At 36.4% G+C, this 27,431-nt stretch overlaps 2 protein-coding genes across 16 annotated transcripts in view; one reads left to right on the top strand and one right to left on the bottom strand.

Annotated features, from left to right (window-relative positions):
• The window catches only part of Slc25a21 (solute carrier family 25 member 21), a 487,747-nt gene that overhangs the window by 417,529 nt on the left and 42,787 nt on the right, over positions 1-27,431 (bottom strand). The gene's annotated exons all lie outside the window — the stretch shown is intronic.
• The window catches only part of LOC125615242 (pollen-specific leucine-rich repeat extensin-like protein 2), an 83,453-nt gene continuing 75,829 nt past the window's right edge, over positions 19,808-27,431 (top strand). For 4 of the 9 annotated variants that reach the window (XR_007345796.1, XR_007345795.1, XR_007345794.1 and 1 more), the window contains exon 1: positions 19,823-21,897. Coding sequence is in view for 2 of the 9 variants with exons in the window: in XM_048798668.1 (XP_048654625.1) it covers positions 20,887-21,897 (1,011 nt within the window). In the remaining 7 variants the exon portion in view is untranslated. Of the gene's footprint in view, positions 21,898-27,431 lie in introns of all 9 variants that reach the window. The other 5 variants (XR_007345800.1, XR_007345799.1, XR_007345798.1 and 2 more) reach the window with 2 other exon arrangements.

Below are 27,431 nucleotides of genomic sequence, written 5' to 3'. Positions count from 1 at the left end.
TTGTGTGGGAGAGAGAGGCTTGTGGAAAGCCGGTGGTGGCAGTTGAGGCTCTGAGGATTTTTCCTGAGAGGCTGTTTTGTTTGGCGTGTGTGGTTCTAAAAATAAAGTTAGTTTCTTTTGACAAGTGGCTCCTGATTGTGCCCAGCCAGACTGCGGCAACCTACATACCAAATAAAATAGATAATGAACATCATGGTATTCTAAGAACTAAATTATTAATGACTTTAGTTAGATGTGACCTGAACAAGCCAAAAGGGCTCAAAGAAAATGAGGTATATAAGTCTAAACATAAAACAGAAGCCCAAGGTATCCAGGTAGGCCTGGAGATGTGGACCTTCTTTCCTCAGGATCAAATCACCTACAAACAAATTAATTACAGGGGAAATGCCTTTCTATATCTTTCCCATCTTAGATTGAGATTTTTAATTTAAAAAGAACTTCAGTGTGACGATAAATCAAAGCTACTTATTCCAAAAGAAGAAACTAGATAGATATCTACTGATAGGATTCTATTTCATCAAACAAAATGCTCCAAGATGAGAATTAATTTGCTATTGCTATCTTTTCATGTACAGGTATGGATATTCAAAGCATATCAAAATACAGATAATATTCCAAGAATTGATTCAGAAAGTGTTCTTAGAGTAAAAAGAATGTTTTTAAACTTTTCTTATATTACTAAAGCAGTTGTCATAGAAGATATTATATTTTATTGAACAAGAACACATAATACCTAAAAAGTACTAGATATTATTTTAAGTATTTTACTTATTCAATCCATATAACAATCTATATCATTTTATTATTATCATCCCCAATTTACTAAGAAACTAGAGAACAAAGAGATTATGTAATTCACCCAAGAGCTCCCAGCCAAAAAAAAAAAAAATGAATGTTCTAAGATTCAAGCCAGATATTCCCTCTCCTATAACAATTACATCTATTTGTATGTACTTGGCAAGAGCACCAAAAGCACAGGGGAAATCTCAACCATAGAGAAGTAAAAATATTTGAGAATGAGTTGTAGGTCCTGGTGAAAATAAAAATAGGTCTCAGTTTCCCTGTGACATTTCTAATTTATGCCTGTTGGTGTAGTGTAATTATTAATAGTATTAATTGTTATTCTCAGTAATCTTTAAGTTTGGGCAAGTCTAGGTCAATTTGTTAGGCCCTATTGCTAATTTCTAAGATAACAGCAATGGGCAAGACTCTTTTGAGATTTGTTGTCCATAATTTCCCCATATGTAAAGTTGGAATGTTAACACTTTCCCCCTTTTCTAACTCCTAAAAAGTTATTGTCATTTTGTGCATAAAAATGCAAATGTAAAGGTTTCAAAACCTTTCTAAATCAGATAGCTGTATAGGGAGCTTCTACAACTACTGAGCTCCTATCATGTACTGTACATGCAAGCAGCTGCTTTACACTTACTAATGGATCATGACCCTGAGTACATAATGGCTTTTTATTCTTCCAAAACAAACATTTATGATAGAAACATTGGTGTCAGAATAAAGTACAAACAAACAAATCATTAAGTCACTATTAACCATTATTACTGAACCCGAAACTATGTCAAGAAACATGAAAAGAGCTTTGCTAATTTCATTAAATAACATCCACTTTATGGTTGACTCATTATTTCCACTTAAGCCAGAAAAATGAGTAGAATAAAAAGAATGAGCTTATTTTGTTATTTAAAGTACAGTTAAAAGGGCTAGTACTGATATGTTATTCATCAGAAAGAAGAGCTATAGATTCATTTTACAAAGGAAAAAGTATATTGAAGCCCTGCAAGTATAGTAATGAGTTGAAATTCAGGGGAAAAAATCAACTAAATATTGGAAATTAGGGGTGTGTGCCCTATCAGTCAGTGTGTGCACATGTGTGTACACATACACATGAATCTCTTTGTGTATTGGCTTTTTAGTCCAGAAAAAAAAAAAAAACAGGGGGAAAAATAACATCTAAAATGGATAAAGGTATTATTTCTTTTTATTTTTTCCTTAGTTTTTCAGTTTCTGTTCTGAAATTTCTATCTACAATCTTCCCCACACTTTAATTTCTAAGATAACAGCAATTTTATTATAACTTCGCACTTCCCTTCTCCCCGTTAGTTTATCATCTCACTAAATGTATTCATCTCTGTCACTGAAAATAGGGGAATAAAACTTCCCTTATATTGTATGTTCATTTTTTTTCTTAAATTTTGTCTCTCTTTGCAAAAACAGAGTTTGGATCACAGTTTTATTGCCTATAAAATGAGAAGTTTCAATTAGTTGATCCCCATGAAATTCATGATAGATCATATGGCAATATATCATGTGACTAGGGGAGCTTACTAAAAGCTTCAGACTGAGACAAGGATAGAGAAGATGATGGTGTTAATGACTCTCTCTCACTTTTGGGTATGCGTGTGGAAATGGATAATCACCATAACAACTAATTTGGTTTCAATTAAGCAATGAATACCTGGAAAAACAAGAAAAAGAAAGAACCAGAGAAAGAAAGAGAGGGGGAGAAAGAAAAGGAAAAGGATAGAAAGGAAAAAAATTGGGGGTTTTTAAAGCATATACATATATAAAATGTAATTGGAGCACTACTATAATTTCTTACTCCAGTGAAATTTTATCTGTTAGTCATGAGACTAGAATATAAAGCCAAGATATATAAATGTAATTTTGGCTTTCTGAAATGCCTTTTTATCTTTACCTGTCATACAGAATGGTTGTAGAAGTAAATAATGGCATGCAGTGAGGGGACCTATGTGCTAGCTTTAGCTCTACTTCTCAATAACAGCCCAAGAACAAGGAAGCCACTTGAGTTTTATGGACCTGGATTTTGTCATAATTCCTGAGACTTCTCAGAGTATGAAATAATGGGGAAAATTATGTTCTGTGGTCCTCTGCAGTTTTTTCTACATTGCTAAACTGTCATACGGTTGACTAATTCCTTTCAATGGATAACTTGAGGGCTTCATGCAGAAAAATAAAAAGACAAAACAGTCAATGAGTAATATTTGCCAGTTATATTCCCACAGAGGCAAGAAATTGTTACCACTGCAGGTCAAAAACTAAATCACAGCTTAAAGGTATATAATGGAAGCAAAATATTACAACATTATTAAAATATTTACATTTATTTTTATAAGATCATAGTATTCCAAGAATCAGAACTTCTTACTTTCTATGAAAAGCATTTTTAGACTTTTCAAAAAATGTATAATTGTGTAGAACAATAGTTTGTGAACACTACTTCAGACTTTCTAATCATGCTCTAGGGAATCCAAAAGCTCATTTCCTCTGAACTTCTATTACTTATGTTTTATGTTAAGAGGTTACATTGGTTTGCAAAGGCATTAGTTAGCCAGAAAACTAGTCCCTAGAGCACTTGCTTCATTATTAAATGCAAAACAAGATACTAAGTAGTAGGATGAAGGCAATTGTGCAAAAAGTACTAAAATTACCTAATAGCCTTATAGAGAACAGGTGAGTATCATTCCATTCTGGAGAACAAAGCATAACCCCTTGAAAGAAAAAATGCACTTGTTCTTTCAAGCATGAAAGCACCTTCATCTTCCTTGATTTCTCAGAAGAAAAACATAGCATGTTTTATTGGTTGCTTTTTGGTTGCTATGACAAAAAATAGCTAAGAAAATCAACTTAAAAGGAGGAAAGGTTTATTTTGGCTCAGTTTCAGGGGTTTCAGTCTCTGGTCACTTGGACTCCATTGTTTCTGGGCCTGTGGTGAAGCAAAACATTATGGCAGGGAATGCATGGTGGCACAAAGCTGCATGGCAGCTACAATCAAAGAGAGAACAGAGGAAGGGTCTGGGGCACTTCTATAACCTTTAAGGGCATGCCTTCAAAGACATACTTCCTCCAACTAGGCCCCACCTCCAAAAGTTTCCACCACCTCCCAATAGCCCCTTAAGCTATGAATCCATTAATAGATTAATCCATCAATAAGGTCAGAGACCTCACCATCCAATCACTTCCCAAAGGCCTTACCTCTGAACATTGCTGCCTTCATTCAACTTTCTGGAGGGATGTTTCAGATGAAATTATAACACATTTACAGGCACAAATTATAATAAAGATAGGATGAAGGTCCTGTCTGCTAGGAACACAAGAGAGAGAGTAATGGGATTTCAAATTCATTTCTCTCCAAAACACTCCCTCCTTGTTCTGAGCCTGGGGCCAACTCCACCCACACAACCTCCCCAGCACCATAACTCAGGTATATAAGGGATTCCAATCAGTTAGAACTCATTGTCATTTGACTCCAGGACAATGAAAATCTTTCAGACAATTGTTTATCAATGACTGATAGTATAATAATGGATAAACAACCTGCTTTAACCAGTGTTTATCTTACATGTTACTTGGTTTTAAAGAGAAAAAAACTACTTATTTTTTGAACAACAACAAAATCACAGAGAAGAATATTCTGGAACAAGTTAATACACAGAATAGTGGAAAGGTAATCTAGCCTAAGAATAAAATGACATGAATTCTGCCTTTGAAACCTTTGAAGTTTTACATCTTCTCTCTAAGTCTCTGTGATTTTGACTTTCTGAAATGCCTTTTTATATAAAATACTGAAGCTGGTTCAACTGAAGATTTTTAAGCTTTTCCTGGGATTGGAATTTATTTAAATTTATTAATGAGCCTGATCTGTGAAACTGATAAAGTGACCCTGATTGGGTTGAAAAGAGGGCAGGGAACTCAAGCATCACCAATCATCTTCCTGTCTGCCCTCTTCCCAATCCACATGCAAGTCACTAAGCCTTAGAATGTCTAAGGTCACTTCTCTGATTCCAGGTGGATGACAAAGAGAATAAATAAAGCAGATGTTACGTCTTCAAAGGCTAATACTGAGCTGTCTGAAGTTCAGGAAAAGAGTGTAAGAGAAAGATAAAAAGGGAATTGATGGCCTTCTCTCAGTGGTTCTATATTCTAACTATTTTAGAATCTCTTTATTAACAGAAGCTTAGATTATATCCCAGTGAACTTAAGTTTTTCAACCTTATTAATGCCTAAAAATAAAAACAAAATGAAAGGAAGGAAGGGAAGAAGGGAGGAGAAAGGAAAGGAAAGGAGAAGGGAGGAAAGGAATAGATGCCAAGAGACAACACTTATTAAGTGCCTCTGTCTCTGTTACAATGGTATTTCCCCAGAGTGTCTTAACCCTTGCTCAGTTCTCAGAGTGTCAGGTCACACTAAGAAAGCTGTGTAAAGTGATTCTGAGGGTTCCATGGACATTTCAGTAGGTCATATTTTAAAAGTCAAAAGAAATTTCAGTAGGAGACTGGAATCATACATTATAGTCACATGCTAGCTATGGCTATCTGCTAGTTTCCTATTATTACATAGAGCTTAAAAGTATAGCTTTTTTTGCTATCACACAAACACCTCTATCTTGCTTTTTTATTTATCACGATGGATTTGATTAAATATGAAATATTTCTAATCTCTTTACTGTTTACTCCCAATTCTCATGACAACAGGAAGTAATAGAGTGAATTACAAAGACTACCTTCACAAGCTGGGCATGTATAGACCTTGAGTATAGAGCATATAAGCAAGCACAGAGCAATTTTATTTTACTACTTTTTTCCCTCAGAGTCTCTTCTGTAGTTATTTGGAGAATACCATATGCAATTATTAAAACTTATGGTTTGAAATAATAATGTTAAAATTCTCTCATTTAGTATATTTATATATTTGCTACTAAGATATGTGAAAGCTATTTTTAAATTCAACATTAAAAAGTATTGATAATATATTTTAATAGCCTAGGAAAGTAAGCATTAGAAATTATAGAGAAAAATATTTTAGATATGGTGATGCAACAAAAACATATAGCATGTCCTGACATTCCATTTTTCTTCAGAGTTTTGTTTGCTTTTCCTCCTACGTACCAGAATAAAACATAGAGTTATAATCAACATGTGATGACAAATGGTCTCAGGGTTGGGTTTGCATTCTTCTAAATATATTGGCATTTGTAAGCTGGAAAAGATAGATGTAATCAACCACCCTCAGACAAAAGTAGGATGACTATTCTGGCAAAATGTTCAAACCACATTAAGCCCTAATTTGAAATGATGTTTGAAAGAAAGAAATGCAACTAGGACCAATTTATTTGTATAGCAACTAAAAACTGAACTCACTAGACATATTTAAGACATGGAAACAATTAAATGTGTTTGTTTTCTAAATAGACCAAGTATATTAGAAACTTCGAAGGTTAAAAAAAATTCAGTTTTACTAGACTCTATTATTTGTTGCTGCACAAATACTTAAATCATTTTCTTTAATGGCCCTCTGAGGTTGTTCTAATAAAACATGCTATTTTTAAGAGTGAATAAACAGTATGTTTAATTTCACATTATCAAGTTCCACTTTTAATTAGCAGCATATAGAAGGAAGTACTATGAAGTGAGGATCAACTTTAACAGAATATCATTTATGAGGGGTTTTCATTCTTTTTTTAAAAAAATGACTAAAAAGATGAATTTTAATTCTTTCTCCTTGGATACAAATCAAATTTTAATGGTATGCTGAGAAAATTAGGCAAAATTATGTCATGTGAGTTCTTTTAGGTGCATGCCTAGACACAATAGGCATTTCTGATGAAGATAACAATTGCTCTGGCTCGAAGAAAGCTGAAATAGTGATATTGCTATCCAGAATAACATCCTGCTCCAAATGTGGGATGGCTAAATACCAGCATATCATCAAGTCTTTGGCTAATACATGTACCCTGACCACTCAATCAAGGAGTGTCTTTAAGACCAAGTATCTTAGACTCTCTGGCGACTTTTCCTTGGGGCTCTATCCTGTCAAGCCTGGCTAACAGAGGTGGCTCTTTACACACCATAATGAAGCCCAGGTCTGGGAGGGCAGTTCTGCCAAAGTCCCACTGAAGTTTGCCAAGAATTGATGCTACAGAGTATTGAAAACAGGATGGGGCCCTTGTCAGTTCTCCTCCTCCACAACACTAATTTGTAGATGTGTCTGATGAACATTTGAATGAATACCTAGAAAGTGAAATTTTTTTTTCCCATAAGGATCACACATTAACAACAAAAGTATACTATGAGGCTTGCCCCTTCATGGAAGGCACAGGAAGGAATGATAGGAAAAGGAGGAAACTCAATAATATTTTCATGACTACATAACCCCAAAGTATTCAATGGATCTCTCCAGAGTTTATTTATTGTAGAAATACTAACACATTCAAGTGTATCACATGCTTCTAACAATGGCTATTCCTCCTAGAAATCCATATAGGATTAGGAGGGTAAACTTGACTTTGATGTGCACCTATTCAAGAAAGGAGTTAAGAAGATTCTGTTGATAATAGCATTCAGCCTGAGAGATATTTACACGACTCAAATATTAGTGAGACAACAAAATCATGACTGAAACATCAATTTTAATGAATTGCTTCATTCTACACCATTATAAGAATTCATATAGAGCTAGTCTAAAACATTTAAATTGAGCTAAAAACCATTGAATGCTTCAGATACTATAATTGCATTATTTAGCACTTTAGCTAAAGTATATAAAAATTTCAAGTGCATTTTCTATTTAAAAAGTACACTAAGCATGAAAATATAAGTATTATATGTAACAAATAGATTTTTAAATAAATTCACATTGTAGGTTTATATCCATAATATAGAACCTGTCCAGGGGAACACATGAAGGATCAAAAACTTTGAAAAGAGTTTTAAAGGAAAAGTTTTGTAAAAGCTAAATATTATTTAGCAAGCATAGTCATAAATCTTAAATCAGTCAGTAAATGCTAAGAGCACATGCAAGACACCATACTTCAATTATCACAGCACACATCATACATAACGATATCTTCTGTCTCTTAAGATGTGTTTGGTAGTGAATGTCCAGATGTATGTCCTATCTGTGGTAACTAATTTTAATTATCCTACTCTTAATTGAAGTTTATAGTAGAAGTACTATTTTAAAATACCTATATATTCACCTGATATGCATCTTATGACATTTAAGATACACTGGTTCTAAAAGGCATATGTTACTTCTCTAATTTCAGCATTACATTTTAAGTTCTTGGACATTCTATTGGAAGCCCTTGCTAGTCAGACATTTCCAAACTAACCAGAACATATCCTTTTAATAAAAAATAATAGCTATGTTCTCATTTTTAAAGTTTGAGATTAAAACCTACAGTGAAAGAATCCAGCTGAGAAGAAATTTCCTTTTGGTTAAAAAAAATAATGTCATTAAATTTATCGGAACAATATGAAATGAAGATGTTGTTGTTGGGTCTTTCACTTATAATGGAAACCAAACAGGCTTTCTGGCTTAGGAAAATCCATAAGTTATTCGTCACATAAACTTTCAACAGTAATTTTAGACATATAAAAGTTAAGGTACAAAAGGAAATCCACTATCTACGATAATCAAACTAAACAATTATGGATCTTTTTTTGTGTGATTTAATTGCCCAGATTTCAAAGAAAACCACATAATCTCACGTGTTAATATTTCCTTCACATATTTTAAGCATGGCAAGACAGCTTTTCAAAACATAACTTTAAAATTGGGTGCCATTCCAAATGCAGATTCAGATCCTTTGACATGGCAGCTTGGATTGCTAATCTTGGCTTATACTTTTAAAAACAACTTACAACTTTACAACTTTCCTTACAAATTTACGTGATAGTATTTTATTTTCCCCAAACCTAAAAATGTAGTATTTAATCATTTTGATATTGACAAAGAGCACTGTTACTCTTGTATTTTTCAACAGAGAGCTCAAAGATACATGAATCATCTTTTTGAAATTTGGAATGCAGGCAAAACAGTGGATGTGAATGGAAACAAAGTAAATAATTCCTCTCATCAAAACTTTTTTTTTCAGGTCATCAGCCCTAGAAAAAGTAATTTTCTTAGCAATAGCCTATTGCCCTAAAAAAGAAATGGTGAAAAATTTATTCCTAGAGAACAGTTTATTTACCATAAGATGTAGCTCAGTAAAGTTTTTTTTGTGTGTGTCCTGGAAATGTGAAGTTAATTCTTCCTGTGAAAGCTTTAAGAAAATAAGTACATCATAAACATACTTCTGCATTTTAGAGCTAGCCCTCATTTTATTTAAGAAGACATTTTTTTTCTGTTCCTAGAGGCAGCATTCTTAGATGTGTAGAAATGAGAATGAGTAACTTAATAGCATCCTATATAACCAACCTACTATACCATATATCAGAGCACTCTTTTCTTCTCTACATGGGAGTAAAAGGGGTGGGGGAAGGGTAGAAAATAAAATACCAGGAGATGAATGGAGCTTAGCTTAAACGATAATTTTCTAAGAATTTTAAGCTCCTTCAAATAGTCCTGTCAAGTCAGAGCTGAGGCTCAATACTGCCATCTTCTTCTGAGATGCAAAAATACAAGAAGCAATCTCAACAAAGCAGGAAGTAGTTATTAAAAACATAGAATTCACCAAACATATCATTTATGTATTTGTCATTTTGGAGAGGAAGTTCACTAAAGATTGTATATAATTTGTTATATATAATATAGTATATATTTGTTAACAAAAATTCTTAACTATAAAGTGACTGTGTGTGTGTGTGTGCACGCGCGCATCTGTGTGAATTCCTCCCTCCTCCAAAGAGGAGGGAATATATAGCTAATTTGTTTATCCTATTATTAAATGTCCAATATATTTTTATTATTTTAAAGACATTTAAGGATTGAGATAACTACTAAAGTAGTACACAAAGCCAAACCTAAATTTAGGCACAGTCACCAAATTATTTGTATTTTAGAGTTTTTATATTCATTCTCAGATACTAGTTGTTTCCTTACCTAATACATAATTGCTGAAAACCTACCAAAACACTTTTATTAAAAGCTTTCAGCTCTCTTAAAATGTAAATCAATCACAGAGATGCAAATTTGTAATGTATTAACAACTACATAGATCTTACTTACCATGCATTGTTCTCAGGTAAAACTGCTACCAGCTCCAGGACAATTCCAGTTTATGCCCTTGTCCCAGAGTTATTATTTAAAACTCTCCTTTCAATCTTGATTAGTTATATGTTTACCTTAGTCTTAATTCCTTTTCTGAGGGTAGGATTTAGCAGAAGAGTGGAGACTATTGTGGCAAATAGAGGGCTACTACCAAAGAGAGGGGGAGGAGAATGGGAAGGTTGACAGAAAGTGCTTCTCAGGGAATTGCAGTTGTGGGTCATTTAACGCACAGGACAAGTTCTGAGAAAGGTTCTGTTAGATGATTTCATGATTGTGCCACAATGTCACAGTGTACTCTTACACAGATCAAGATGAAATGGGACAATCATTGGATGCGGCTGCTTGATACAATCAAGAGATGCAGTAAAGAGGAGATACATGAGGCTGCTGCTAGTGCAACAAGGCACTGTTTTATAGCAAACTTTTTTTATATGTAAGTAGAGCCACTCTAAAATAACAATCAAAAGTATAGTATAGTAAATATACAAACCAGTAAAATAGTTGTCTATCATCATCAAGTATTATGAACTATACATACTTGTATGTACTATAATTTTTTAAAAATATTTATTTTTTAGTTGTAGTTGGACACAATAAATACCTTTATTTATTTATTTTTATGCAGTGCCAGGGCCTAGCATGCGTCAGGCAAGCACTCTACTGCTAAGCCACAACCCCAGCCCCATATTTGTATGTACTATAATTTAATATGACTAGCAGGTTTGTTTACATCGGCCTCACCACAAACATTTGAGTATCTGAGTAATGTGTTATACTACAACATTATGATGACTACAGTGTCTCCAAGTGATGGGAACTTTTCAACTTCATTACTGAGGACAAGGAGCAAAACGACAGTCAGTAAAGGTAATGAATTATTGTCTGGAAGATGGGGGCTGATTCAAGACCAAATAAAATGCTAATACCTCCAGAGCACTTACTCCTCCTCCAAACTGCTGCTAAGGTTACCAGCCTCCAGGGAACTGTTCCTCCTTGCAAGGAGTTTGTTAATGAATGCCCCAGGGCCACTCCCTTCCTGCCTAGACCCTTAAGTGGTTTCCTTCTGGTGCCCTAGGATCAATCCACCTTTTGGTCACTGGTCAGGCAAGATAAGAGACAGAGAGGCTTTAGAACAAAGGAAATCTAAAATCTATAAAAGGGGCAGGACACCTTCACTCTCTGGGGCACCACCTTGAACCACCTCCACTGCAGAGGAACCTCTGTCCCTCTCACTCTATTCTATCCTTTAAATAAAACATTTTGCTCTTGCTCGGCATTTCTCCGGTGTTCAAGCTTCAACACTGGGGGAATGGGACTCCAATCTGATTATCAACACTGGTATCATTATAATCTTATGAGATCATTGTCAAAAAGTAGTCCACTGTTGATTGAAAGTTCAGAGTATGGTATGATTATATTTAGGTACTACCTTTATAGGGCTTAAAGGGAAAAAAACTCACAGTGCAACACCATCTTGACAATAGTAAAATATATGTTTAGCTAACAAATATGTTAAAGCACCAGATTCATCTAATCCCTACATTTATAGCAATTTATGGTTTTGCTGAAGAACAAAGATACTAATGTGTAATCTCTTTTGCTAAATGAACAGATCACTACTAGAGCCATTTATCAGTTCCAAAGTAAAGAGAAATATATACTGTAAGGTCCTTGCTTAGCATCTGGATGGCCATCTGAAGTGACAGCTGCCATTTTAAGAAAAATTTCACTTTCCCGCCGAAGAGCATTTCTGAGAAAGGTTCACCACTCCATCATACCAACCCAACCCTTCACTGCCCACATTAGGATCCACTGGGCTCCAATCCCTGAGCCTGCCCCATAAAAGTCCTGAACCCCAGGCCTGTTTTGCCTCTCTCCATCTATGTAGAAATGTGCCTCTTTTTGTCAGCTCTGACAAATAAACTGGGTGGATCTCTGCCTGATCTCCATTTTCATTTCTCACTAACCCGTCTCCTGGTTCCTTAATTTCCTTTCACATACAGAACTAGCCTGAGAGAATTAGGCCCAGGGGAGCTTGCCATTCCACTACATATACTCTGGTCCTGCGTAGCAAAATACCTTTTTGCCTCTGGTAATAGTGAGATCTGTGAGAGAGCCCTAGAAGGAACAATGGAAGTTATTATCAGTGTTAGCTGTTAGAGAAGTCACTCATAGACAGAATAGCTCTTTTGATGTGATTGATACATTGAAAATTCATACCCTTAAAGGTGGGATTTCAATTCAAGAAGGGCTTTATGCTCAAAGGGGAAAAGGAGGGTGTGACCACTCTTAGCAAAAGCATACTCATAGAAGGGTCAATGCTCTAACACCATGCAGGTAGAGGGAGATTCAGTGCTCAGACTTTGAAAACAGAAGATAATAAAGAGATATTTCTGTGAATTTTTCAAAAGAACACATTTCATATAAGTTGTAAGAATTATATTAAAATTTAACCACAAAACACAATAATATGTTTTTATATCTTCTAACTTCAATAATTAAAACTTCCAGTCTATCTTTAACTCTGAAATTACATCAAGCTTAAGAGAAGTTCCCCCCTTCCTCTAGTATCTAACAATCTTTGTATAAGTTATTAGAACAAATTATCTCTTCAGCCACAACCTCCAAGTTTAATCAGAGTAGTGTAAACATTTTGCTTTTAGCCCTTTTAACACAAAGCATATATTTTACATGCAATTAATGTCATTCAAAAGAATCTGTCTTGAAAAGTTATTATAGATTGTGTTATAAAAGGCAAAAATGATATGTGTTTCAATTATCAAAAGAAGCTTTCTTCATGTTCATCAATACTGTCTTTAGTTGTCTGTAAAAGCAGTGCTAACTTTAAGTGCTCTCTGCCTTTCTAGTGTTAGAAAGGAAAACAAGCACAACTGCCAGCCTTTCTACTGCAGAGGGTAGGGGAGGTTACCTATGAAGCCAGATCTGACTACCTTAACTTGAATAAAAAGACACTGCACACAACAATCTGTCTGCCACCCTAAAGCTTTATCACCATCCAAGTTGGCTCATTTGTGGGTAAAAAGGCAATCAAAGGAACATTCAGAATTAGTTGTAGTTGTACCCTCTTCTTGGTATTAGTAAATGGCAGCATTCCCATTGGCAAGGCCCAACAACGAGAGAAAACTACACAGAAGTTTCTCCATATATAAATCAACATAAAAACACATATTCTCCACCTTGGAGAGCAAAAATCTTCTAAGTAGTATAAGCACTACCAGCACACATCCTTCTATTATTCCCTCTTATAAGGGAAAAATTGAGAGAGCTGTGTGTGTGTTATAGAGCTGAAGTCACTAAATGAGAACAGTCTGAAGCTAATAGATAGGCCAAATAAACAGTTCTTTGTAAAATGTATTATGGCCAAGATCTTTTAACCTTGAGTGACCCGAGGAAATGCCTAAAGGGCACAATGAGGGTGACCATACACCATTTAAAAATGACTTTTATACTTTCTCAGAATTCCATACTACTTGTGCTGCTCAAAAAATTAAATCTAGCAACCATTCTTTTCCTAGATACTGCTTATTAAAATGATTGGAAATAAGAGCCTGCTTTCCTGATACCCTTTCTTTTGGCTGATTATACAGTAAGGATGATTTTTCTCCCCAAATAAATTGCGGAAACAAGAACTCAATTGATTTAGTGTTCCTAATCTCATTGACTTATTCTCATTGAAGGCCATGTCAATGAAATGGGAAGAGGAAATAAAAAGAGAGAGGCATATAACAAGTTATCAATATATGGATATCAGTAGTAACTTGGTTTAACTAAAAGTTGCTTACTTTTTAAAATATAATAATTGCAGGATTTTGATGAAAAAACTGACTCCTTTTCTTAGACCCCATCTCATCTCATGCCATAATTCTTCCTTTAAAGAACCACCTCATGAGCCATGTCCTTCAACCAAATGTTCCCTAATACACAGAGACAGAATTAAACTTTTTTGATCTCTACTGGCAAAAATCTTTCTCTGTTCCCTTTAACATGTTCTATTCTACATTTTCATTTCTTGAAAAACTTATGCATTTTGATTATCGAGTAGGATGACACATTGCTCTAATAGGTCAACTCCATCCTGACATCTCTGAGTCTCTCTGTGATGAGAAATCCTTCTTTTTTTCTCTCACGTTGAATTCCTCTAATTGTTAATAAGGCCTACCTTATGTTAAATCACTCTATAACTCTTAACCATGGACCCTAATTATGCATTCTAGAGTTAAGCTGAGGTCTATTCTATTTTTCATTATATAGTCCTTCAATATGTTCTATTCTCCAGATTACACATGCCCCAACAAGAAAGGCTTCTAGACCCTTCATCATCTCTATGTTATTCTTTAAAATATATCTTTCATTTCATCAATATCCTTGTTAAAGTCTTCCCATCAGAAATAGGGTAGAAAGATATCTGAGGCAATTAAGAGGAGGTCAATATAAATGTGAGAAAAGAACAAAGAACTACTAAACACAACATAAGAAACAATTCTCAAATCATTGAGTAAGACTAGCCCAAGACCTATATCACCCCTTTATAAACCTACCCGTGGCTCACTTTTCCAAGATGAATAATAAAAAATAAACAAAATTAATAATAGCAAACCTGTATATGCACTTTTTATGTAGTAGATCATTTAATAATTGCAATAGTCTTCTGAGGTAGATATCATCTCATCATTTTACAGGTGAGAAAATCGATGTTTAGATAAGGTTAATTATTTGCTAATGGTTATACAAGTGAATGGTAGAGCTGAAACTCTATCCAGGTCTATGTGTTTGCAAACCAAAGCTTTAAACTCATACTACATTACTTAACTTTTAAAAACAGACCCATGAGGGGATGGAGATGTAGCTCAGCGGTACAGCGCTTGCCTCATTCTTCTGAGGCACTGCGTTTGATTTCCAGCATCACATAAATAAGCAAATAAAATAAAGGTTCATCAACAACTAAAAAAAAATTTTAAAAAAACAGGCCCATGATAGACAGACTAATAGATATTAAATTAAAAAGTAGATGTGATCACAATTTTAGGAAATTCAAATTATATACAAAAACAGGCAACTGCTACATTTCTCAGAACCTTTAATATGTTAAGGTGCATTGCCAATTTTCAACAGAGGGGTGTAGTAATGTCTTGTTGCACAAACTTATTTAATTAGAAAAACTCTAAATGCATCTTGCAAAATTAGTATTCCACAAAACACACTATAGAAAATGCTGTACTAGGTTAAGAACAACTCAAACACATTGCAGTACATCTGTTTAATCATTTATGAATGTACCTAATGGTGATTGTTAAAGTGGACTTTCATACCTAAATTCTTTACTTGGGGAAACGCTGTCAATGCAATCTGGAGAGCTGAGTGGAATTTGGCTTGATCATAGCATATTCTTCCCTTTATTCATTCAAAAGAAAATAATGAACTGTCATGAACCAGACCCTGTGCTAAGTGATTTGCATACAAAATTGGCCATAACCCAATTAATTACTTCTGTTAAAGTGCTGATTATCTGTGAAGAATGTAGAAAGAGTCACACACTGTACACATCTCCACAAGTGTAACTCACATTGCAGTGCTGTACACAGAGTAGCCTCACGTAAAAGCTTTGAATGTAAACATGTAAAGAAATAATATGAGATAGTATAATGAATACATTTGAGTCCTACACAAAGTTTGGATTCCACACAAAAGAAATTTTAACTCCATTTGGGTATAACAGAGAAGATTTCACCAAAGTTGGGCAATTTGCCCTAATCATTAATAGTGGTCCAATAACTTTCTTGTTCCCCAATTACTAAAAACATATTTCCCAAAGTACCAAAAATTAAAGTGTAATTAATCTCAAAAATGATAAAAAATTCCCTTTCCCAAACAAAAAACATTTGCATGGTTACGTATATTGGTCCATATGCCTTATAACAATCTGCTACTATGTCATCATCTTTAAAATCCAATATCAAATAGACATTTGCTTCGCTAGAGAATAATTTTGGGATGATGTATTGTAGGAGTCCTCAGAACCTATATTCACAGATAATGGGAAGTTACCTATATATTATTATGAGTGAGAAGAATGTTAAACATGTAAATTGTTTGTTTTCAAAGCATTTTAGTGTCTAAAAAATTTTCACCATTTGGAAAAAGAAAAGACTTTAAGATTATTACAAAATGCTCTAAGTGATTTCTTTAACTAATTTAATCTGGGTGGGAGGGGCCAGGTGGGAGGTAGAAAGGCATGATATTGAAATGGAGTCAGATTTGGTGAACCTGATTTGGGCTAATTGTCCTTCCAATTCCTCAAGTGCCTTCATCAAGAACTAAATGAAAACAAGCATCTATAACTGATAAGAAAAGAATATTCAGGTCTACAGTCAGTAAACAATGTGACTTTCCTTGTTATAAAAGCATATTTTAAAAAAGGGAAAAAAGGCCCTACAAACTATGTGACCTATGCCATTTGCCTTACCAAGTTCCCCAGTTTTCCTGTTTAATCATAAAAAAACTGGAAAGAACAATATAGCCAACAATTTTATTTAATAAAAATTTAAATAAATGTATTTGATTAAAAATACTGGAATGACTTCATTAAGAAATAGTATTTATATTTAAAATGTAAAATAACAGAAATATCCTTAAAATGTAATGTAAAAATATGAAACTTTATAAAATATATTGCAACACTGCTATACATATAGTTATAAACAGACAAACTAAAGACTAAAAGGAAATATAGCAAAATAACCATGATTATCAATGGATGGTAGAGTATTTAATGATTTAAATTTCCTTCATTATAGTTTTCTATATTTTCCAAATTAAATAGGTCTTTTTGGAGGGGTACCTGGAATTAAGGTACTCAAGGGCACTCGACCACTGAGCCACATTGCAACCCTATTTTGCCTATTTTGTATTTTATTTAGAGACAGGGTCTCACTGAGCTGCTTAGTGCTGCCTTTGCTAAGGCTGGCTTTACACTCACAATCCTCCTGTCTCAGCCTCCCAAGCCACTGAGATTACAGAAGGATTGGTTTTAAAATAAAGAAAAAAGTATCTTCTTTAAGGTACTTCCTACTTATTTTTCCTCCACAAGCACTAAGTATGTTAAATTATTAACAGTATATTCTATTTCATTCACCTTTGCCCAAAAACATCTGTCAACAGTTCCACAAATAGATGCTCCAGTTTAAAGAATATAGGCCTGAGATTCATACTGAGGTTATATCACAGAGCATATAGTAATAACCAAGCAGATTTTCCCATTGTATTACTGTTACCTGCAGCAAACACAAAAATCTATTCCTGAACATGTGGTTGTGCTATGATTTCCTTATTAAACTTGAGAATTTAATTTTCCAAGGCTGAACATATCAGTAAGACCTCCTTTGGTTGGAGGTGTCACATCTATGTAAATGTTGGGTAAACAGTGGTTGGGATCTAAATGGATAACCACCAAACACAAAGAGCTCTGCACTAGGTATAAGTCAAGCCATCAAAGTACTAGTCCTGGTTATGCTACTGTAACAACTATATGACCTTGGCAACTCAGAAGGTTAATTCCACATGTGTAAAACTAGTAAGCTAGCCAATTTACATATCTAAAAACCCATTTAATAAGAAGACAAAATGACATCCATAAATACATAAACATTAAAAAATCAAATATAGATTGGAGTGATACTTAGGTCAATGTAACAGATATGAAAATATTCCCAGAAGGTCCAGAATATATAATCTACAAGCCTGTGGTCTGCCACTAGCTAAGTATACAATTTTCTGTAAATCATGTGATGTCCTTGGACCACTGTATAACAGGCAAGTGGATCAGATTATTTCTAAGACTGTTCTAACCTTAAGTTCTATGATCTGAAATTCAAATAAAAAAAAGTCTAAGGAAAACAAGCAGTAAAGGATTAAAAGAACATGAAACTCTCTTCCTCATTTTTATAGTGGGTTAGATTTTCTTCAGTTGTGTTATTTGAGGGATGAGTGAAGTAACTACCACATTCCAGTTGATGATAGGATTGCAATTATTTTTTTAACCAAGCAATTATGACAAGGTTAAGAGGCAGAAAAATCAGTTATCCAAATGTTAACTATATCTTTACATATAATAATTTGCCGCAGTCTGGCTGGGCACAATCAGGAGCCACTTGTCAAAAGAAACTAACTTTATTTTTAGAACCACACACGCCAAACAAAACAGCCTCTCAGGAAAAACCCTCAGAGCCTCAACTGCCACCACCGGCTTTCCATAAGCCTCTCTCTCCCACACAAGCTTCTCTCCACCTCCCACAATCCTCCTGCTCTTGAGGCCGATTGGCTGGGTCACGTGGGTGGAGCCAAAAAAGTCCCCCAATGAGCAGCTCCGTGGTCTGAAAGGGCAGGGAAACAGCCCAATGAGCATCACCGCAGAGGAGCCAATCAGCTAGATGTTGCTGGGGCCGCTGTGAGCCAATCATCAGCCGGCAGCTGGAAGTTTGCTGGGGCCCCTTCGGCTGTGGCTCTCAACAATAATTATCTACAGAAGAAAAGGAGCATCTAGCACTTTCTAGCAACTAGAGAGCACTAAAATATTTACTTTATTTGTTAGGATTACCGCTCCATTTGAATGAGGATGGACCAGGAACAGGCAGTCTTTAATGGGTAATTCCAGTAGTTAGAAACACCTTCCTTTTCTGATTCAAAAGACTCCAGGACTTTGCCCCGCCTTAAATATCCATTATGTGTTTATGGTCTAGTATAGTGAGAAGGAATCAATATTTCAGTTACTTTTTTATTTTTTACATGATATTCCAGTTACTTTTAAGGCTGTCCAAATGCTGCAACATTTGGACTGTATTAAGTGTCAAAGGAAACTTAGGTACCTAATAATTCAAAAGAACATTCTCTTTCTCACATAAATTAGGAGCAAGTATGTTTCCCACCTATAGTCTAACTACTGAATGATAAAATAATTTTCAAAGATATGGATAATAAATAAGGATGTGGTCTCAAAGTCTTTCATCACATTTCTTTTTATCCTACACATAACTTAGGTTAAAAATACTATCTACTGCTGAGAGCCATTGCTAAGTAAGAATGACGCATGGCATGACCCAGGTCATTTGCAGTGACATTGCATGTAACGTGACCTTGCTCAAGCACCAGGGCGGATCCGGGTTTAGGGCGGATCGGGGTTTAGGGCGTTCTGGTTTAGGACAATCCGGGTTTAGGGCGGTTCCAGGTTTAAGGTGTACCCTGCTGGGAATAGGGCGTATCCTGCTGCCTCAGGCGCGCCTGCTCGTTGAGTTCCCATTGAGTTCCTGTTGAGTTCCCGTTGAGTTCTCCTTGAGTTCTCGTGGGATTCAGAGAGTATTTGGGATTTTGCCCAGAACGTGATTTGGGCCCAGAACGTGAATTCCCCCAGAACGTGTGTGTAAAGTGCCGGTGACAGTTGGAGAATAAAGAGTTGCTGTTTGAATCTACAAGGTGTGTGGTGGCTCGTGATTTTGTGCCCAGCCAGACTGTGGCAATCTACATTATATTTTAATCAAAAGACACAGCATTCTTCCACTTTGGCCTAGTTAGTGACTTTCTTTCCTGCACATGTGCTATGTGTACACCACAACCAGGGGTTATAGCATTGTCATTAACAACAACTGGAATGAGCATTAATTGCACCAACTGTCACAGAATTGGCAGTTTACTGATGTTAGATCAACAAGACATTATTACAAAACCATTAGTCAAGACTTGACAACACAGCTTACCCAGACACTGAAATACAATTTGATTAATCAATGCCTGTATTATTATATATCTACAGGAGGAACTTCTTTGTGTAATTTATTTAATTATACATATATTTATCTTCACTTTCTGTTTGTGATACTAGATTATCATTGTAACTGTCCTTTCACATTACAAGTTTTTGACACATGTAAAATAATTTGTAATAAGAAAAAAATGAACATGCATATAATTTTATATTTGGGGCAAAATTATTCAACACATACAATCCACTCTAAAAGTAAGGGGCTACTGTCACCACAGTGATTCCTACACACTTACAATATTCAATTATAGCAAAACGTTTACATGTGAAAGGTTAATAAAATAGGCACTTGTCACTTCCTGTTTTTCTGTATGCTTAACAAAACACTGTTGAAATCTTGAGAACTGTTTGCTAATCTTGTTCCCAGAATGTGCTGTCCCCAACTGCCAAACTGCAGAATGTACTCCCTCACCCAGTTGCACGTAAACCGCCCACTCGCCCTGACCCATCAATAAACTTCCCTCCCTGCCCTCTCCAAGGAAAGTATATAAGCTCTGCTTAAGCTGTTCTCAGGGCTCTCTGCTCTATTCAAGTGAGCTCTGAGCCCCAGCATGCTGGACCCCCAATAAACCCTTTGCTGTTGCATGAGACAGTCTCTTGGTGGTCTCTTCCTCCGATGCTCGCCCGACCTTTACATATGGAGGTTCCACAGAGATCCGGCAGCGGCGGACGAGAGACCCCAACGGGCTCCTCTCGGGGTAAGTAAGGCGCCTCTTTCTGGTTTCAGGTTTCAGGTTAGGGCTTGGCAAAATGGCTGTCGGTGAAGAGCGTGAGCTCTCTCCGACTGTGGCTGACAGACGTGTCACAGAGCCACAGGCCACGTCCCTGGGGGATGCCCCAGAGGAAATCGAGGAACAATAGTCTCCTCCACTCAGTGATATTTTGTTTCCGATTCAGTATTGCCAGCCCATCGGGTTTTGCTGGCTACTCAGTCCTGGTCTCAGTGTTGGACGTCCATTGGCTGTCTTTATTGTCTTGTCTTGTCTGTGTCGTGTGTCGTTGCTTTCACTGTTTGTGTATCTTTCATTATGGGACAGAGCACTTCAATGCCTCTGTCCCTGAACCTTGATCACTGGACCAAAGTCCGCTTAAGGGCTCAGAATCTTTCTTTTTCAGTAAAACGCCGGACCTGGCAGACTCTCTGTGCCTCAGAATGGCCCACCTTTGGAGTCGGATGGCCCCCAGAAGGATCTTTCTACTCCCCACTAATTCGAAAAGTCAGAGATATTGCCTTTCAGCCAGGGCCACATAGCCATCCGGATCAACAGCCGTATATCTTAACTTGGCAGGACCTCTGCGAATCTCCTCCTCCATGGGTGAAGCCTTTCCTTGTCCCTGCCCCCGCTCCTACTCCTTCCCCCATGATTCTATCTCTCAAACCCTCTGCTCCTCCTCCTCCTTCACCCTCTGTTCTCCCTGAGTCTCAAGATTTGACTCTACTGGACTCTCCACCCCCTCCTAATCCCCTGCCCTCGTCCCCCAACCCCCAACACCCTCTAAGTGATTCCCCTGCTGCTGACTCAGCCTCTCCGCCATTGGAGGAAGCAAAGCCGGCCCAGCGCCCTCCAGATGACTCCCCCGCGGCACACACAGCCCCTCCTCCCCTGGAGGACGCTGGCCCAGCTAAAGGAACTCACCAGCAGCGAATGATTAAAAACCCTGAAGCCCCCGTGATACTCCCCCTCCGTCCCTACAGGCCAATGATTGACGACAGCCATGGGAGAGAAATGCAAGCCTACCAGTATTGGCCTTTCTCCTCTTCAGACCTATATAACTGGAAAAATAACAATCCCCCTTTTTCCGAGGACCCCACCCGGCTCACAGGTCTGGTTGAGTCATTGATGTTTTCACACCAGCCTACTTGGGATGACTGCCAACAACTCCTAGGCACTCTCTTCATGACAGAGGAACGAGAGAGAATCCTCCTGGAAGCTAGAAAAAATATCCTCGGACCAGATGGGCGACAGACACAACTTCCCAACATAATCGAAGCCGGCTTCCCCTTGAACGACCCAACTGGGACCCCAACACCTTTGAAGGTAGGGAGCATCTGTCCACTTATCACTGGGCTCTAATAGTGGGTTTCCGAGTGGCCGCTAGGCGACCAACTAATTTGGCCAAGGTAAGAGAGATTATTCAAGGGCCTGATGAATCTCCCTCTATGTTTCTAGAGAGAATTATGGAGGCATATAGGAGATATACTCCTTTCCATCCTTAGGCAGAGGATCAAAAGGCATCTGTCACGATGGCCTTTATTGAGCAAGCTGCCCTGGATATTAAAAGAAAGTTACAACGCTTAGATGGATTACAAGATATTTATTTGAGAGATTTAGTCAGAGAAGCCGAGAAGGTATACTATAAGAGAGAAACTGAGGAAGAGAAGGAACAAAGGAGGGAGAAAGAAAGGGAGCAAAGGGAGGATGAGAGAAGCAAAAGACAGACTAAGGCATTGACTAAGGTCCTGGTCACAACAACAAATAGGCCAGAAATTAAGAAACAGGGAGACAGGAAGAGATACCTGGGCTCACACCAGAGGCCACCCCTGGCCTCAGATCAATGTGCCTACTGTAAAGAAAAATGACACTGGGCCAAAGAGTGCCCTAGAAAGAGACAGCCATGCCAGTCAGCCATTCTGACTCTGGAGGATGACTAGGAAAGTCGGGGCTCGGATCCCCTCCCTGAGCTCAGGGTAACTTTTGAAGTGGAGGGGACCCCAGTAAACTTTGAAGTGGATACAGGGGCAGTATACTCAGCCCTTAAGGCCCCATTGGGCCCTCTATCAAATAAAAGGTCTCTAGTTCAAGGGGCTAACGGCAGTAAATATCGGGCTTGGACAACTAAGAGGACCATGGACCTGGGGAAAGGAAAAGTCCATCACTCCTTCCTAGTGATCCCAGAATGCCCGGCCCCATTGATGTACATGCATATAATTTTATATTTGGGGCAAAATTATTCAACACATACAATCCACTCTAAAAATAAGGGGCTACTGTCACCACAGTGATTCCTACACACTTACAATATTCAATTATAGCAAAACGTTTACATGAACATGCCAGACTGATTCAAATGTTTCACAAACACTGATAAAATGTCCATTAAATATAGGGCACAGATACACATTCACACTTCCCTGCCTTCAAGGAGCTTACAAAAACATTTTTGTCTCTCTTACATAAAAAAAAAAACTAAGACAGTAAGTTTTGTTTTTGTTTTTGATTTTGGGTTTTTTTTTAAGTTCTCAAGAGAGATTTTTTTATCAAAGTTAATGAATTTTATTTTTGCTACAGATCTGTGTTTGAAAAGAGAACCATAGAACTGATCTAATTTGAATGAAAATGGTTTGGGTCTACTGGAAAGTACTAAAACCTGTGTTTCTAAAACACCAATATTAAAGGTATATTATTTGCCCATCTCTACCTGTTATGGGCCAGGCTATATGGGCAATGACCAAAAAGACTCCATAACATGTAAGAAATGCTTCTCTCATGGGAAAGCCCCGCTTCTGTACCCATTAATAGTTACCTAGCATAACATACCTGGCAACACAAAATAGCAATTCTTATACAAAGTAAAATTGTTCTCTTTGGTTTCAATTTTTCTTCCATAATGATTGTCTAGATGTTAGTAACCATTCTTAATTTGTACTGAACAAGGGTCATTTTGACCCACTTCCTTTCTGCTTGCTTGCTGTTATTCCAACCTGGAAAGTCCCGTGGGAAATACCAATGTACCCATTGCAATGTCTTACTAACTGCCCAATTCAGCTTCTCTACTTGCTTGCTTGAGGCTATGTCAACCCAGATGTGGTTTTAAATATCCTAAATGCTCAGGCTCTGGGCTGTTCCTTTCAGAGTCAGTTATGGGTCCAGTAGGGAGCAGTCGCGGGCTAAATAAAGACTCTTCAATTTGGACAAAACTGGGACTTTGTGTGTTTTCTGAGCGACCTGCCCATAACACTGGTTCTACTAAGGTAAAAGAAAAAACAAGAAAGTGATAGAGGTAGCTTGTTATATTGATACAGATTCAGGATAGGCAGAATAATAATAATAACGACCAGTTATTGAGTGATGACCAGGTCTCAGGCATCACAAACATTATCTCGCTAATACTGTAAAGAGGGTGTTTTTAATCCTTGTTTTACATATCGGAAAATTGAGGTTCAAAGAGCTTGGGAAATGTGCATGAGGTCACTTATCTATACTGTGGCAGAATCAGGATTCTAATTCAGGAATGTCTCACTTCAAATACCATAAAATTCCACTCATCAGCTGCCTCTACTAAAAGTACACTTATCAGATACCTACTATTTGAAATACATTTCTTTGACTTAACTTAATGCTGCACAATGCATGCATTTCCAGCAACTCCCTCTCAGTTTTAACCTCTTCTTGCATCCAGATCTCTTTGACTTGTAGTGCTTTATTATTATGATGATCACTGCTTTTTATCATTGTTTATTATTTAGTGGGGAAACTTGAAAAAGTATGAAACTGTTGATGCAGAGTCAGAATGGGTCTCAAATTTTTTACTTATACAAATCTAAAATCCAATATTTTCCTGGGTCAAATGCAAACTAAGTCTTCAAGAAAACAAAGACTAGTTCTCTGGCTGACTGCTACATTCAATCATTTTGTCTCAAATAATACAAACTGACATATGGGAACCTCAAAACTAAAATCCTAGTGAGGGAAACAGAAGTGGACTTCAACCAACATAATTTTTTATTCCAGTTCTCAATGGTGGTAGAATTAGTTTGGTAAAGGATATGACACCCTGACACTCAGAAAAGCCATATCCAGTTGTCATAAGAGAACATGTTATTAAAAATATAAGGATGAGGAGAGGCTAAATATTTCGCTATTGGCCAAAAAGCAATGAGAATGGGTTCTATGATAAGGGACCTAAGAATTCAACAAACAAACTTAAAGAGAAGTTATGTTATAATCTATATTTAAACAATTAAAAGGTAATTTCTTGTTTATTATGTGCTAAATACAACCACCTTTATGAAAACAGAAATGCCTGTTCTTCATTTTCTTATTTGTAAGTCAATTGGCATTTATCTTTAAGAAATGTACACACTACAATGGCCTAAAAAACAGAACTGTGTTGTGTAAGCCAAGGAATGCCTAGGATTGTTGGCAACTATCAGAATCTAGAAAAGAAGCATGGAACAAATTCTCCCTTGGTGCCTCCAGAAGGAACCAGCCCTGTCAACACATTGATTTTGGACTTGTAAGCTCCAGAACTGTGAGATAATACATTTCTGTTGTTCAAAGTTGTTTTTTTTTATGTTATTTAGCAAGAATTTTGTATTTGGAAGCAAAGTAGGAATTACATTAAATTGTGTTATTTTGGTGTACAAAGGAATCCCCTGACACAAAAGTAAATATACAAGTCAATAGAGTCCATTGTTATGCAATTTAAGGATATTTCTTTGTTAGCACAATGCATAAACTAAATGGTACTGTTCAATACAGTAGCCATCAGCCACATGTGGTTACTTAAATTAGTTAAAATAAGATTAAAAATTCATTTCCTGAATCCTATTGGCCACATGTCAAGTGCTCAAGTCACATGTGACTAATGCCTACCCTATTGGACAGTACAGACACAGAATATTTCCATGAATGGAGGAAGATCTATTTGAAAGTGCTGGTTGAGAAGGATAAAATATAGAGAATCACTGCTTCTATTAAAAAAAATTCCTAACTTCTCATCCAACACTGTAACTTCATCACACAAGTGACAACTATACTCCAATCTCATAAATATCACTTTGAATTTACAACCTAGAAAACCCGAACTAGTGCTTTATTGTGCACAGTGGCAGATCAGCATCGAATTTGGAGATGCTATTATCCTGACCTTTCTGTTGGCAAGAATTACATTGTGCAGTTTCATTTGTCTGGACTGGAACACAATTGGGGTGAGAAAATGGAAAACATGATGTTCCTTCTTCAACAATGACCCCAACTTATCCAGTGTTCCTTTCAAGATTGTTCCTATGTGATTGTGAAGCATATTTCATTCCAACAATAATCCTGTACTTTACCAATAACTATAATAAGCCCTCAAGATAATAAAAGAATTAATCCTGGATAGATGAAGTCTGTGAATTGCCCCTGATCCCATGTTCTCTCATTGAGATAGAAATACTGAATTATATAAATTAAAAATGGCAGTGATCAAAACAGTCCGTCCAGAAGGCAGATAATCAATATTCCACAGTGTTCCTACAGCCCTCAAAAGAGGTTTAGAGTCTTTTAAAATTATGTAAACATTTCAAGCTTCTCAAAATTATTCTTAATTAATTATACTTCTACTTAATTATCATGATTCTATCCTATTTCTTTCTTGCCTGAATTGAAGTCTCCTTGAAAATTATTCTAATATTTTTTCTCAAGACCATTGCTTTTAGCATGATTTTAAAACTTTTAAAAGGCTTTAAAAAATAAGTACTCAGGGACTGTGGCTGTGACTCAGCAGAAGAGCCCTTGCCTTGCATGTGTGAGGTTCGATGTGAGGGTTCGATTCTCAGCACCACATAAAAATAAATAAAATAAACATAAAAATAAGGATTCAGTATATCTTTAGTATTTTATAAGAATGATGATGACACAGAATAAAAATAAAGTTGAGTTCTGCTATAAAGCCTACATTCAGTATTATGCCAGATGGCCCCCACTAAGAGAAAGCAATGGCTAATGTGAGTCATTATATACATCCTTGAAAACAGCTTTAAGACCTATTTGCTCTGAGATAATATGTAAACTGCTTCTATCCTCAGACTAATCTTAACTTTTCTACTTATAATAAATATGTGATATTTTGACCCTTAAAGTATAAATGTTAATAAAAACAGTGTATTACTATGGCAAATATGTTAGGAACTCTGATCTAAGCAAAAATAATTTTTTTTTTAAATTTTATCAGCCTTCTTGTATTGCATAACTTTTTCGAGAAACAAGGGCTCTTAGAGGGACTTACAGCCAAAGAGGATTTGATGGTTTCTCATTAAGCCCTTGGCAGTGAATATTTCAGAAAATTAAGTAGTTTATGGAGCATATACTCTTGAGACATTTTCTTGCTTGATTAGATGAGGCAACAATGCAATGTGGATGTGAATTCTAAACAGATGGGGGAAATAATCATAGAAAAGGAGCTGCTAGCTTTCGCCAAATTGTTGAAGGGTTCTTCTAATGGGCAAGCAAAATATACCTCATTGAAAAAGAAGTTAGAGGGGATCTAGCCACTAAAAACAAAAAGCCAAGTTAAATGCCCTAACATTCAGGAGGAGGAAGAAGGTAATTGATCTGAGGAAGGAATAAGGAGATCTTTGAGGCTGCTGGTCTTATTCTGTTTCTTGACTGGGATGACAGCTACACGTTTGTACACTTTGAATGAGTTGGAAAGCTCTGCACTTAATAATTTGTGCACTTTTATATATACTTGATACACTTAATTTTTTAAAAAATATAAAGAAGTTAAATGCCTCTTCACCTTGACAGAGAATCATAGAGACTAACCTCAGAATCTTTATGAGTTTCTATGAAAGAAGCAACAAAAA

The sequence above is a fragment of the Marmota marmota genome, unplaced genomic scaffold, assembly GCF_001458135.2.
Source record: "Marmota marmota marmota unplaced genomic scaffold, marMar, whole genome shotgun sequence".
Lineage (NCBI taxonomy): Eukaryota > Metazoa > Chordata > Mammalia > Rodentia > Sciuridae > Marmota > Marmota marmota.
Note: the sequence above shows the minus strand (reverse complement) of the source record. Positions and strands in the feature narration are given on the sequence as shown.